Source organism: Lagopus leucura, unplaced genomic scaffold, assembly GCF_019238085.1.
Source record: "Lagopus leucura isolate 7727_CA_CO unplaced genomic scaffold, USGS_WTPT01 Super-Scaffold_100001, whole genome shotgun sequence".
Classification (NCBI taxonomy): Eukaryota; Metazoa; Chordata; class Aves; order Galliformes; family Phasianidae; genus Lagopus; species Lagopus leucura.
In genome coordinates this window covers 11918330-11930435 of record NW_024962262.1, presented here as the reverse complement: position 1 = coordinate 11930435, position 12106 = coordinate 11918330, and the positions used below count along the sequence as shown (strand labels likewise).

Sequence of the window (12106 nt, the reverse complement as noted above, 5' to 3'; positions counted from 1 at the left end):
AGTTTATCTGATGCCAGTAACCCAGTTTCTCTGTTTCAATCTTAAAGTTGACTCATTTGGGTTAAGAGCACCAGTTGTGAGAATGGTATTTTGATTCTCAGACTCTGGTAATAGATTTCCAAAAGCTACTATTCAAAATATATCTTTTTACATATATAATTATATGACAGTGATACTGTGAAACTAGTCATTTCGTGTGATGTGTTGCCAGTTCTTTTGAAATGAGTGGGAATAGTAGGCAGGTGCAGCACACAAACTGCATCCTGGGCATCCTGTTCCTGTGCCGAACCTCTGTAGCCCACTAGGTGGCATTCGTTACTTTGCAATCAGCCCTAGGGTAACAAGTTTTCTCATTTCCACCTTGATTGAACAGAATCACAGAAAGATTAAGGTTGGAAAAGACCTCTAAGATCATCTGGTCCAACCATTAGCCCGCTCCCACCATGCCCGCTATGTCCCTCCGTACCACATCTGCATTTCGTCTGTAAAAACTAATCAGTAGCTCATACATCAGTATAAATACTCTGATTTGCTAATGATGCGTAGTTCTCTTCTCTTTATACACAATAGCATTTAAGTGGCAGAAGTCTCAAAAATTATATTTCTCCAGGTGTCAGACATTCAGGCAAGAACAGCACTGCTTATGTGGTCACCTCCATCCATTGATGTCGGAGAAGACACTGACAAGAGTAACATACCAGGGGTTTATACTTACGAAGTGATGATTTCAAGTACTGGGAAAGATGGAAAATACAAAACTGTATATATGTAGGTGTTCATTTTCTTTATTTTGTTGCTGCTGCATTTAATTGTGTGGCTTAAAATCTCATTCAAATCTGCTTGTTGTTTGGAGATTTAAGTAATTAGCAGCTTGGTGCAACATCTCTTTTTGAAACAAGGTCTTTTTCCAGTTAAAATGGCTGTTTCATTACCAAAGTCTTTATTAATAATTAGAATATGAAGACCGTTAGATGTTGAGCTTGTTTTAATATTGCTTAGCTGTACTGACATCAGCTACAGCAGAAATCTCAGCTTTTCAAGTAGTAAAGTACACAAATAGTGACAGATGCAAATTTTGCATGTGTTTATTTACTCCTGTACTTGTCTCTCCTCCCAATAAGGGTATTCCTCCTTTCTGCTTGGCAAGAGACTGTTACTTTATGAAATAAAGTAGATTCTCACATAACACAACTGTAGCAGCATTGAAACAAGCTAAATTCTCAAGCTGTTTAATTTGTAATACAGTGGTTTTTAATTGTTGGTTTTTTTTCCTGCAATTTGAAGAAATTTAGCAGTAAAATTAATCATTAAAGATATAGAGCTATCTAATAATGACAAATCTTTGTATTTAGTGAGTTTATATTAGTCATCCTCCATGAATTTCTTAGGAGCAGCTCATGAATCACAAGTTGAATATCCCTGCCTTAGAAACTAGATGAAAAGAGCTTTTCAAACCTGGGCTGATTCAGTAAAAGCAGAGTAATTGATGTTTCATAAGTGCCTTTTCTGCTTACTAGGCTCTAAAAAGTAGGTGTATGCAATCATATACAGTTTTAGGTAATCATGTTTGTAAGGCTGAAGAGTTAGAAATATCCCCGTTTCTACAGGTCCCAATTCTTTTGTACTTTTTTTCTAATAACACACACATGCACACACTGCAGCATGTCAGCTGCTACAACTGAGTAAGGAAGAAGGTGATTCTTATTTAAAAACAAAAAAGGCAAAAACAAAAAAAAACACCAGAAACAAAGCAAGGGAAGCCTGTAAGGTTGCAAGGTTGACGTGTCTTCATTTTAGCACACTTAGCAACAGGAACAATCTAGTGACAAATACGTTTCTTACAAGGAATGTTAGGTAGATTGGTTGGATATGTGCCTTTTTATAAATGCATGTGATTCTAAAATGATCTCTTTAACAAAATCATACTTCTTTTCAGTGGAGAAGAAAATAAAGTTACTGTAAGTGATCTCAGGCCAGCAACTGATTACCATGCAAAGTGAGTATCTGCCTTTTCTGATAACTAAATTCAGTGGGAACGTTTCGAAAGTTTCACTGTACATCATCTGTACATTTGATTGCAAAAACCTTCAGAAATTGTCTTTATCTTGGTACCCTCCTTAGAGTCACAGTGGTAGTTGAAATACTGCCATTTTTAAGTCAGCCTTTTTTGTTTAGTTCATCACATAAACAATTCTGGAAAACATTTTCTGCTACGTCAGCCAATATCTGTGCTTGTCACTTCATGCCAATGCAGTGATCTTTTTATTTCCTTTGAGCCATGCACCAATGGTGCTTTTTTTATGCCATTTCCTCACAAGTACTAGAGGTGCCTTGCACGAGAATGTTCTTCCTACTGGCTGCTTCATGCCACTTTCTCCTTGTTCCAGCAGGCCAGTCTGGAAAATCCCAAGACTTTTGTGCTCAGAAGCCATTTAGAGGCAGCTGGAAGGAAGGAAAGGGTGCATAAGGATGTGAGTCAGAAATGTGCCTCCTTCCACGTGCAATGGGGAGGAGAAGGATTTCAGTTATGGAGTACTCTCGTGATTCCCATTTGCTCAAAAGGGAGTGCTAAGTTCTGGGTCCTCAGTGTGAGGGACTGTGCACCTTCTAGTGCCTTTTCCAGGGTTTTGTCCATTACCAAACTGAAAGCCAAACAAGGCTTTCTGTTCATCCCACCCTTCTCGTTTACGGTGTGCCACTGTGTTCAGGAGAAGGATGAGTGGTAAATTGACTAGACTCTTTCATATGCAAGTGTTTGTCTGTGATTTTGTTATTATTTCTGTTAATGTTTAAGCACTTTATCCAATTACATTTAAGTTGAAAATGTGTGGAGCTTAGAGGTCATAGTCCAGGATATTTTTTCCCTGTGAATGTCCTTTTCTACCAGGTTGTGTTCAGATTCCAGATTTGATTTTATTTGTTTCTGGTCGTTAGAGGATTCACGTAATTAGATGACTTAGCCATCTAAGTTCTTCCTGAAGTAGTAATTAGAATTCTGCCAGTCTGAACATTGCCAAAAAGGAAGATGAGAAAGATTGAACTATGAAGATTATGGACAAATTTGATATCTGCCACTGTTTTTAAAGACAAATAACTTTGTGTGCAATGTTAGTCACTGTCAGATGTTTTGGTCTCCATGCTCATGTATTCTGCAGTGTCACATTTCCCATGACTTGCTGTTTGTGCTTCATAAGCAGGTGACACAGGTCTCACACGTTACAGTGATCAGAGGAAAGGGGTTTTTTGTTTGTTGGTTGGTTTGTTTTTTTGTTTTTGTATTTCAAAGAAACAAATGAATTAGAAGAAAGTAATGTGTGGATTCACCCAAGGAAGAAACAAGGCATAGCTATGCAGCTGCTAGGAAAAGGAGAGGGTGGGAGAAGACCAGGAAATAATCTTTTATTTCATTTTGGAGAAGGGCTATGAGCAAAGCAAACCATTCCTCTTTGAGGCAGATGCAACAATTCATTCTTCAGAAATACAAGAAGAGCTTGTGCAGAGCCTTCCTAAAGGAAAGGGCGGAGTGAAACAACTCAGTAAGCTCTACTGAATGCAAAAGATAGTCTGAAAGTACCTGAACAGCTTCATTGTGCCTATCTCACAAAAGCATTTGCAGAATAATTATCTGTATTATCAGTTCAAACAGCAGATAACAAGCCTGCAAGATGTTACCATCATTTCCTTATCAAAGTACAGCAAACAGTGAGCATATTTCAAATATAATTGTGAAGATCCAAAGTAAAGGGCTCTTCTTTTACATTACTTCTGTCAACCTAGATGTTTACACCAGTTAAATTACATATATATATATAAAAGAAATCTATTACGTAAGGAGATAGAAGGCAGTGACGTAATTCTGAATACTCAGTTTTCTTTGGAAATTTTATACACAGATTTTGCAGTAAAACATTTCTGACTCTTTTTCACACTTAGAGTCCAAGTGGAATGCAATTGTGTAAAGGGGAGTCCTTCAGAAGCAGAGAGTTTTACCACATTGAGTTGTGAACCTGACGCTCCAAATCTGCCCAGGATAACTAATCGGACCAAAAATTCTCTTACTTTGCAGTGGAAGGTAAGAACTGCTGAAGACCTTTAAAGCAGGCACTTACAACTCTTCATCAGTTTCAGATTTGTGAATAAAATGCCAGTTTGTTGAAACAGAATTTTTTTGCCAGTCAGAACTACTTTCAACCACTGTTCTGGGTCTTAGGTATGTGTATCAGATTAAATGCAGACTTCATTAAAAAGAAAAAACTTCCCAGAAAAGCCAGGAGCCTTTGTAATTAAAGTTAATGAGTTTGAACAAGTGACACTGGTTTGTGTTCTGGTCTCCTCTTTTACTGAAGAACCCTCCCTCTATTACTAAAAATAGACTTATTTGTGCAAATCAAATGGAGTGTCTTGGAAAGACTGAGATTTGAACAGACCTACAGTCTAGCTGCTTAGAAAAGTTCTGTGTATTTTACACTGCTGCCAGAATACTTTATCAAAGTCTAAATGAAGAAAAAGAAAGAAAAAAAAAGCATGTTCTGGATGGAAACAGAACAAGGACCGTCTTGGCAAGTGAAACAGTCATATAAAGGAAACATCATTTTGCCCCCCACTGGTCATGTCATGAACTGATACACACAAGGGTCTTTCCTAAAGTGATGTTGTATCCAATTACAGCTCAAGTTTCTGTTTTTTCTTGTTGCAGGCATCTTGTGATAATGGTTCTAAAATCCACAGTTACCTTTTAGAATGGGATGAAGTAAGCAATTTATTCTAATTTTCTTCTTGTGGCTTTCAAAAGTAGCTGTATGTGACTGTGCACATCAAGTTGTGTCACAATGATGGCTTATGTAGGCACATGAGAAATAAGTCCTGCAGCAAGCGTGAAATCCTGGTTACTGCCCAATTTTCTTCTTAGGATATGTAAAATGTCAGATGTTTCTTAGTTACATGATTCTGCCACTTTTATGGTGGTTTTTTAGCCAATGCTTCTCTCAAGAGTAGACAATAAATGATCACTTTACTATAACAGCCTTTCACTGGTATAAAAGGGCTGGGTCAGCTCTGTCCCCATGAACATCTGCAGCTCCTACCCAGAAGCTTTCCCAAGAGGGAGACTGCTGAGCTGTATTGTACTGCTTTCTCCTTCCAGCCCCTTGGAGCTGGGAAATGGAACACAATTTTAAAAGCCTCTAATTTCATACATATGCAAAAGTTTTATATAAAGTCTCACTGTGTGAGGGATTTTTTAGTCATCTACACTACAAAAAATGAGTTTACTTCACGTGTGTGTGTTGCTTTAATTGATGGACACATATTTAATAGGGTGAATAATGTGATTAATTTATTTCTTTTTAGGGAAAAGGAAATGGAGAGTTTTGCCAGTGTTATTATGGCCAACAGAAGCAGTATAGAATTACTAAACTATCACCAGCAATGGGGTACACCTTTAGACTAGCAGCCAAAAATGACATGGGGATGAGGTAAATATTACTGTTGTATACATAAATACAGAATGCATTTGCATGCATATGTGTGCTTGCTTTGGAGAAAACATGATGGCATTTAAAGAAACAAGAGTTCTGTCCTACTAGGATTTTCATAGTTAGAATCATAGAATCATAGAATCACCAAAGTTGGAAAAGACCTTCAAGATCATCCAGTCCAACCGTTCACCTATTCCCAGTAGCTCCCACTAAACCATGTCCCTCAACAGAACAATTAATTTACCATATGTGATTGGATTATTCAGTTTGCAGCTTACACGTGCACTGTGAATCCCTTGACCTTGCTTGAGCAAGGGAGGTTGGACAAGGTGACCTCTTGAAATCCTTTCTAACTTCAGCTGTTTGGTGATTCCTGTCATCATCTGTTTTGTTCAGGCATTATGGCTGTGTTATTACTGCCATAACATTTGTACATACTTGGCATCTAAGTGCTACAGATCTCAGCCCCCCTTATAAGCAGCTATAGTTCAGCTACTCCTACCACTCACCCTAATTTCTCAAACTGCCTTCTATAACCTTCATACACTACCTTTGTACACAGAGTGGTAGCACAAGTGTGGCACATACAGCCCAGCTGCTATCACATGGAATCAGCTCAGGCTATGCTAGCTTTTAGTTTTAGTGTTTGTAGACTCACACTGACCTCCTCAGAAGGTTGCTACCTTGAACCTGCTCCTTACTGCTCTGATTTGCAGTAGAATTTTTCTTTAAGCACTGCTTTGCACTGACTCACAGATTCAATGAAATTGTGACTGTTGTGTAATACACACTTCTACTGAAATGTTGGTGGCTGTCATAAAAGATGAGTTACCCTGCCAGAGGGCCAGAATTGAATGGCTTTAGTGCTGCAGTTTGTACTGAAGTTGTGTGAGCAGAGATACCTTTTACTATTCCCTCTGGTGCTCAGACCTAAGGCATTTCTTGAAGCTGGTCTAACAGTTTGCTAGGGTTTGATCAGCCCTCCTTAAATTTAGCATTGTAGTAAAAACAGTATAAAGAGATGTCAGGAATTCTGCTGGAGCAGAGAGTAAGGCCATCGGAACCCGTGCTGCATCTTGTAGGCCTGTCTGTAGGATGCTGTGCTTTCCCCTATCCCATTGTCTGTGTATGTCCTTTTACCTAAGTCAGTTAGTCACAGTTACTGTGGGAAATGGGCAGAATATAATGTTACCATAGTGCTGAATTCTTTTGAGCTTCCAGAGCTTATTATAAATGCTTAGGATATGTGATTATTATTTTTTATTTCTACTTTTCACATGTTGCAGAGCACCAAACTTTATTTTTAATTTCTGAATGAATGACATCTGACTACAGCAGGGAATGTAAGAACTCAAAAATGCAAAGCAAGAGTAATATGTTGTCAGGTTATGCTTACACTGCTGGATGCATTAGCTCTTAGTAATGCTTTTTTTGGTCCTCTGGTGAAGTGATAAGGCTGGCTAATGCTGTCAGGACCAGCGCTCATTATCCCTAGAGAAGGCTGCCTGTGTCTACACTGTGTCCTAACACTTGGACCTTTAGATCCTATGAGATATAAAATCAAGGCTTCTCTAGCTGTGAGTGTACAATTGCCTTTTTTTTTTTTTTTAAATCAGTGTTTGAAATATTTTTAGCATTGTGCTACAGCTGACCAGAGTGGTGTTTTTGTAACACGGATTGCGTGTTGTGCATCCTTCAGTTGGCACAAGGGAGCGCTGGAGGGAGCAGTGCCTGCTTGGACAGCATCAAAGCACAGTTTAAAACCAGGGAGCCAGACCCAAGGGTGTAATTCATGCTGGATAGAAGAAATCTTTTGCAGGCTGAATACGTGGAAGTTACAGCTGCCTCAGGAGGTCTCAGATGCTGGGAGGCTTTGGAGAGTACCCAGAGAATGTGTTGCATTCAGCATCTGTTCTTACGTCTTTCCTTAGGCTCCTGCTTTGGGCCACTGGCAATGGACTGTATAATGGGCTAAATTGACTTTCAGAGTGCTCCAACAGAGTCTTTCTTATGTTACTGCCTTCTGGAAAATGTTTCTGGAATGAAGTGTTCTCTGAGTTGCTCCTGGACTTGTCTTGATGAGATTTAAGTGCAGCTGTTCAAAAGAGAAGACAGGGAGTGAGATGACAGTTAAGCAGGGTCTGGTGCTCAAGTTCTCTTCCTGCTTCCCAGTTCCTTCCGATTGTAAAGGTATCCTCTAGGAGAACCCACACACATTAAATAAACACTACTGCTGTGTGATTCCAATGGATGTCAGAGTGCTTCAGAGATAAGGCTTTTTAAGGTGATTCAGATTTTTTCTTTCCTTGCATCTACTTGTGAAGTGCTTCAGTAGTTGTTTGTGAGTAGAAACAGGCTTAGCATCTGTCTAGCCTCTCTTCATTCTTTCTTAGCCCAACTATGTAGTGCTGGAACTTTTTTCTCCATGGGTAGATGGTAAGTATCACATTATTTTCATTTCAGAGAATTAATTCCTCATATCTTTTGGCAAGGAAAAAAAGAAAATACTATTCCTCCTGCCTTCAAGCTTTCTCTTCCTTTGCACTTTGCCATTTCCTGCTTCACAGTGTATTTCACAATCTACATGCCCACACAGACTTTGTGTCTGTTTTGGATGCTGTCAGCATATTTGATAAGGCATTGTCTGTGAGAGATTTTTTTAAATGCCCGAAAGAATCCAGAGCAGACCAAAGTTTACAACCTGTGTGATATTATAACATAGTAAAAGAGAAACTAACATCAAGGTGTCTTTGTATTCTGACTTCTAGGAATGTCACATTTGGACACACAAGGTCTTTAACTGGTTCTGTTATTCAAGCCACACAATGAGTTCAGTTTTCAGGGTTTCTTAATGCTCACTTCAGTGGTGTGTAGCTTTTAGATTAAAGTTATATATTTGACATTTGCTTCATACGGTTTACAAAAAAATTAGACAAGCTCTCAAGCCTACAAGTGTTTCTTCAGATGTGATGTAGAAGCAGCAAATTTCTGAATGAACTCCAGCTGAGAACGATTTGTTTTGTCACCTGTTTGTGTGATACACCCATGTACTGACTTCTGCATGCCTCCATTTCACGCTAGCTCTCTTTCTGTGACTTACCAAAGAGTCATCAGCTGAGGTTAAAAGCTGTGTTCAGAGACTGTCTGGTGTACATCCTACTTTCATGTTGCCAACTGTTAAAGCAACTGAACATTGAATAACAATACTCTGTTATTTTCTGAATCACTATAGAGACTGGTGCTTCAGAATATACTTGAAGCACATAACTTGCATTGGTTGCTGCCTGGGAAGCAAAGAGTAGTTTGAGGCCTTCCCATATATGTTTTTATATTTTCATGTTTTTATTTTGCATTGGCTTTAGCACACTGTTTTGCATAGAGCTCTACTGTTTTACAGAGATGACAATAGTAAAAGCAGAACATTTTGCTTAGCAAAACGTTGTAATTTTGTCACATGCAGGAATCTTTCAATTACGAGTATGTTAACCTTGTTCAAATTGTTTATAACCAATAGATTTCTTGGGCAAGTTGAGTCATCTGCATGTACCAATTTCTGGTTGTGCACATATCCAAAAAAACTGTCATAGCTGTGTTTAGTAAGAATGATGTTTTTCTAGATATCAGTTATTGTGTCTGGTTAGTTTTACATGCTGTCTGTTTTATTATACACAGTGGTTTTAGTGAAGAAGTCCTGTATCATACCTCAGGCACTGCCCCAACTACACCAGCAAGTCCTTTGCTGATTAATGCTGGAGTTACTTGGTTATCCCTACAGTGGACAAAACCCTCAGGAACACCGTCAGATGAAGGAATTTCATATATACTAGAGATGGAGGACGAGAACTCAGTAAGTTCAAAGTATTTACTCTCAGTTTAAGAAAGAGACTATAGTGTGTGTTTGATACATCATTGTATTGAAGTGCAACAGTGATTATTTTTGCTAGAATATTCTACAGGGAACTGTGTTTTCTGAAATGAAACTAAAGAGTTGTCATTGCAGCGACCGCCTCACGTAGCTTTCTCCTTTCCATTGCAGCAGTAATTGTCATTAGTATTAAATCCCGATCCTGCAGAATAATGGACTACTTTTAACTTTCTAATTTTGCTCGTGAAAGTTCAGCTCTGTACGAATGGGTCAAAGTAATGGCATGATGAAGTGCAGTCCCTTTAGACGTTATTTCAGCATAAGCACCTTTGTTCTCCCGCTGGAAAATGTTAGGTGTAATTTCTCCTGACACTCTGCACTTTTCTTTATTTTTCTTTTCTCCTCTTCAGAATTGGAGAACGATTAATTCATTTCCTCCCTCACCCCACCCTTATTTTTATACTTGGCTTTCATATACAGCACATACACGTGGTAGAAATAAAATATCTTGTGTTTACACAATGATGTTACACTTAATTACTTTGTCAGAGGAACATAAAACAATTACGCTCTAAGATGCAGTAATTTATTTATATGAACGATATTATAGAATCTGGTTGACAGACATAATGTTTCAAGTAATCCCCTTTGATTCTGCAGGGATATGGTTTCAAGCCAAAATACGATGGTGACGATCTTACCTACACAGTGAAGAATTTGAGGCGTAGTACGAAATACAAGTTTAGGGTAAGATTTTTCACATATGTGGGTTTTGGATGGCTTCCTCTGGCTGTTTGGGTCTCTTTTGGAACTTGAGGTTTGACTTGTTGACTTAAGGGAAACTAAATTTGAAGGGAAACCAGTCTCTCTCCTAAAACTATCATCTCATTGCTTTATTGGTCATCTCTGTAGAAGTGTATGAACCTCTGAAAGGGCATAGCACCATTGCAGGCATCTTGAAATGTGTCATTCTTGCTCATTACTCCACGTTTGTATCAGCTGCGGAGCTTTTTGGCTGCTTTTTGGCTTCTCTGTCACACAGGTACTATTACTTAGTTCTTTGGTAGATAGAAAACATCTCAAACTCTCAGGATAAGGAGCAAGTTTGATTATTTTTTTTTTTTAATATATCATTGCTATGCAGTGATTGAACCCAAGTGAGTAAATCACTCATATTACACAGAATCACAGAATCACAGAATTGTAGGGGTTGGAAGGGACCTCCAAAGATCATCATGTCCAACCCCCCTGCCAAAGCAGGTTCCCTACAGCAGGTCGCACAGGTAGGCATCCAGGCAGGTCTTGAACATCTCCAGAGAAGGAGACTCCACCACCTCCCTGGGCAGCCTGTTCCAGTGCTCCGTCACCTCACTGTAAAGAAGTTCTTGCGCACATTTGTGCAGAACTTCCTATGCTGCAGTTTCCAGCCGTTTCCCCTTGTCCTGTCTCCACTCACCACTGAAAAGAGTCCGGCCTCGCCATTCTGCCCCCCACACCTTAGATATTTATAGACCTGGATCAGGTCCCCTCTCAGTCTTCTTTTCTCAAGGCTGAACAGACCCAGTTCACTCAGCCTTTCTTCATAGGAGAGATGCTGCAGGCCCTTCACCATCTTTGTGGCCCTAATATTACTGTGATGCTGAGTCCATTCCTACGTTTTGAAGGTCTTAACTTGCTAGCTAAGGATCGATCAAGTCACGCTTGAACAGTTGCATGGCTTTTGGAGCAAAGCTGATGTGTGTCCCATAGTATGGAGCAGAATCAGAATGGTCTCCAGTCTATTAAGGAAAAAAAATGTCCATAGTTGTTTTCTTGCATACACCTAAATGACTATTTCATAAGCAAGAAGTGGAGCTGCTTAAGAACAGTATCTTTTAGCAATGTGAGAGGGAGAAGCCTGGCACTTGCTGTGTTTGTTTTGAGTCTAATACTTTAAGTACTCCTTTTGAAATTACAGCAAGTATTTTACAGTTCTGAATATTACTACTTTATAGAATCATAGAATGGCCTGGGTTGAAAAGGACCACAAAGAATATTTCATTTCAACCTCCCTGCTATGTGCAGGGTTGCCAAGCACTAGGCAAGGCTCCCAGAGCAACATCCAGCCTGGCCTTGAATGCCTTCAGACTTTTTCAGAAGTGGAAAAGATTGCAGTAGGCATTCATCTTATGGTACATATCCATAATTTAATGCTTATGTGACTTAAATTTTACAGTATATTTTTAAGATGGTGCCACTGTTCAGGTTATACATGTATTTAAACTGAAAAGCAGCTAAGTAGTTTGGAACTAGCTCTTGCAGTACTCAATTATGGTTTTCCTTTGAAAGTAGCCCTGTATGGTAATGGCATACATTATTAGTAAGTACGTGGTTAACTTCAGCATCCCAAGTTTGTCATTAAAATAAAGAACCAACATTTATACTACGGTTTTCATAACAGAACTGCTACCAGAAGTCTGCTCACTTTCATAGGGCATAAAGGAGAAACAAATTGTGCGCTAATCAGGTCTTTAATTTTTATTATACAGGAGAAAGACTTAATTAGTAGTAATATTCCTTAAGGCTTTTGAAAGAAACTTTGTAACCATTGGAAACCTTATTACGATAGGTAAATACCAACTGTCCTTGTAACTTCATTTGTAAGGCAGAAAAACAAACAGATGATTATTAATCTTGTAAACTCTATGAGGAGAATGTCTAAGAAGCAGGTTAGCTCACATTTCCTCTTCTCAAGCTGTAGTGACATCACTCCTATCATTTGGAT

General features: G+C 38.9%; 1 protein-coding gene across 1 annotated transcript in view; it reads left to right on the top strand.

Moving 5' to 3' along the window:
- FNDC3A (fibronectin type III domain containing 3A) overlaps window positions 1-12106 on the top strand; it is a 114244-nt gene that overhangs the window by 78753 nt on the left and 23385 nt on the right. The window contains exons 8-14 of the mRNA XM_042866770.1: window positions 611-768; window positions 1937-1996; window positions 3934-4072; window positions 4697-4750; window positions 5350-5474; window positions 9150-9324; window positions 10003-10089. Of these exons, the coding sequence (XP_042722704.1) occupies window positions 611-768; window positions 1937-1996; window positions 3934-4072; window positions 4697-4750; window positions 5350-5474; window positions 9150-9324; window positions 10003-10089 (798 nt within the window). The remainder of the gene's footprint in view (window positions 1-610; window positions 769-1936; window positions 1997-3933; window positions 4073-4696; window positions 4751-5349; window positions 5475-9149; window positions 9325-10002; window positions 10090-12106) is intronic.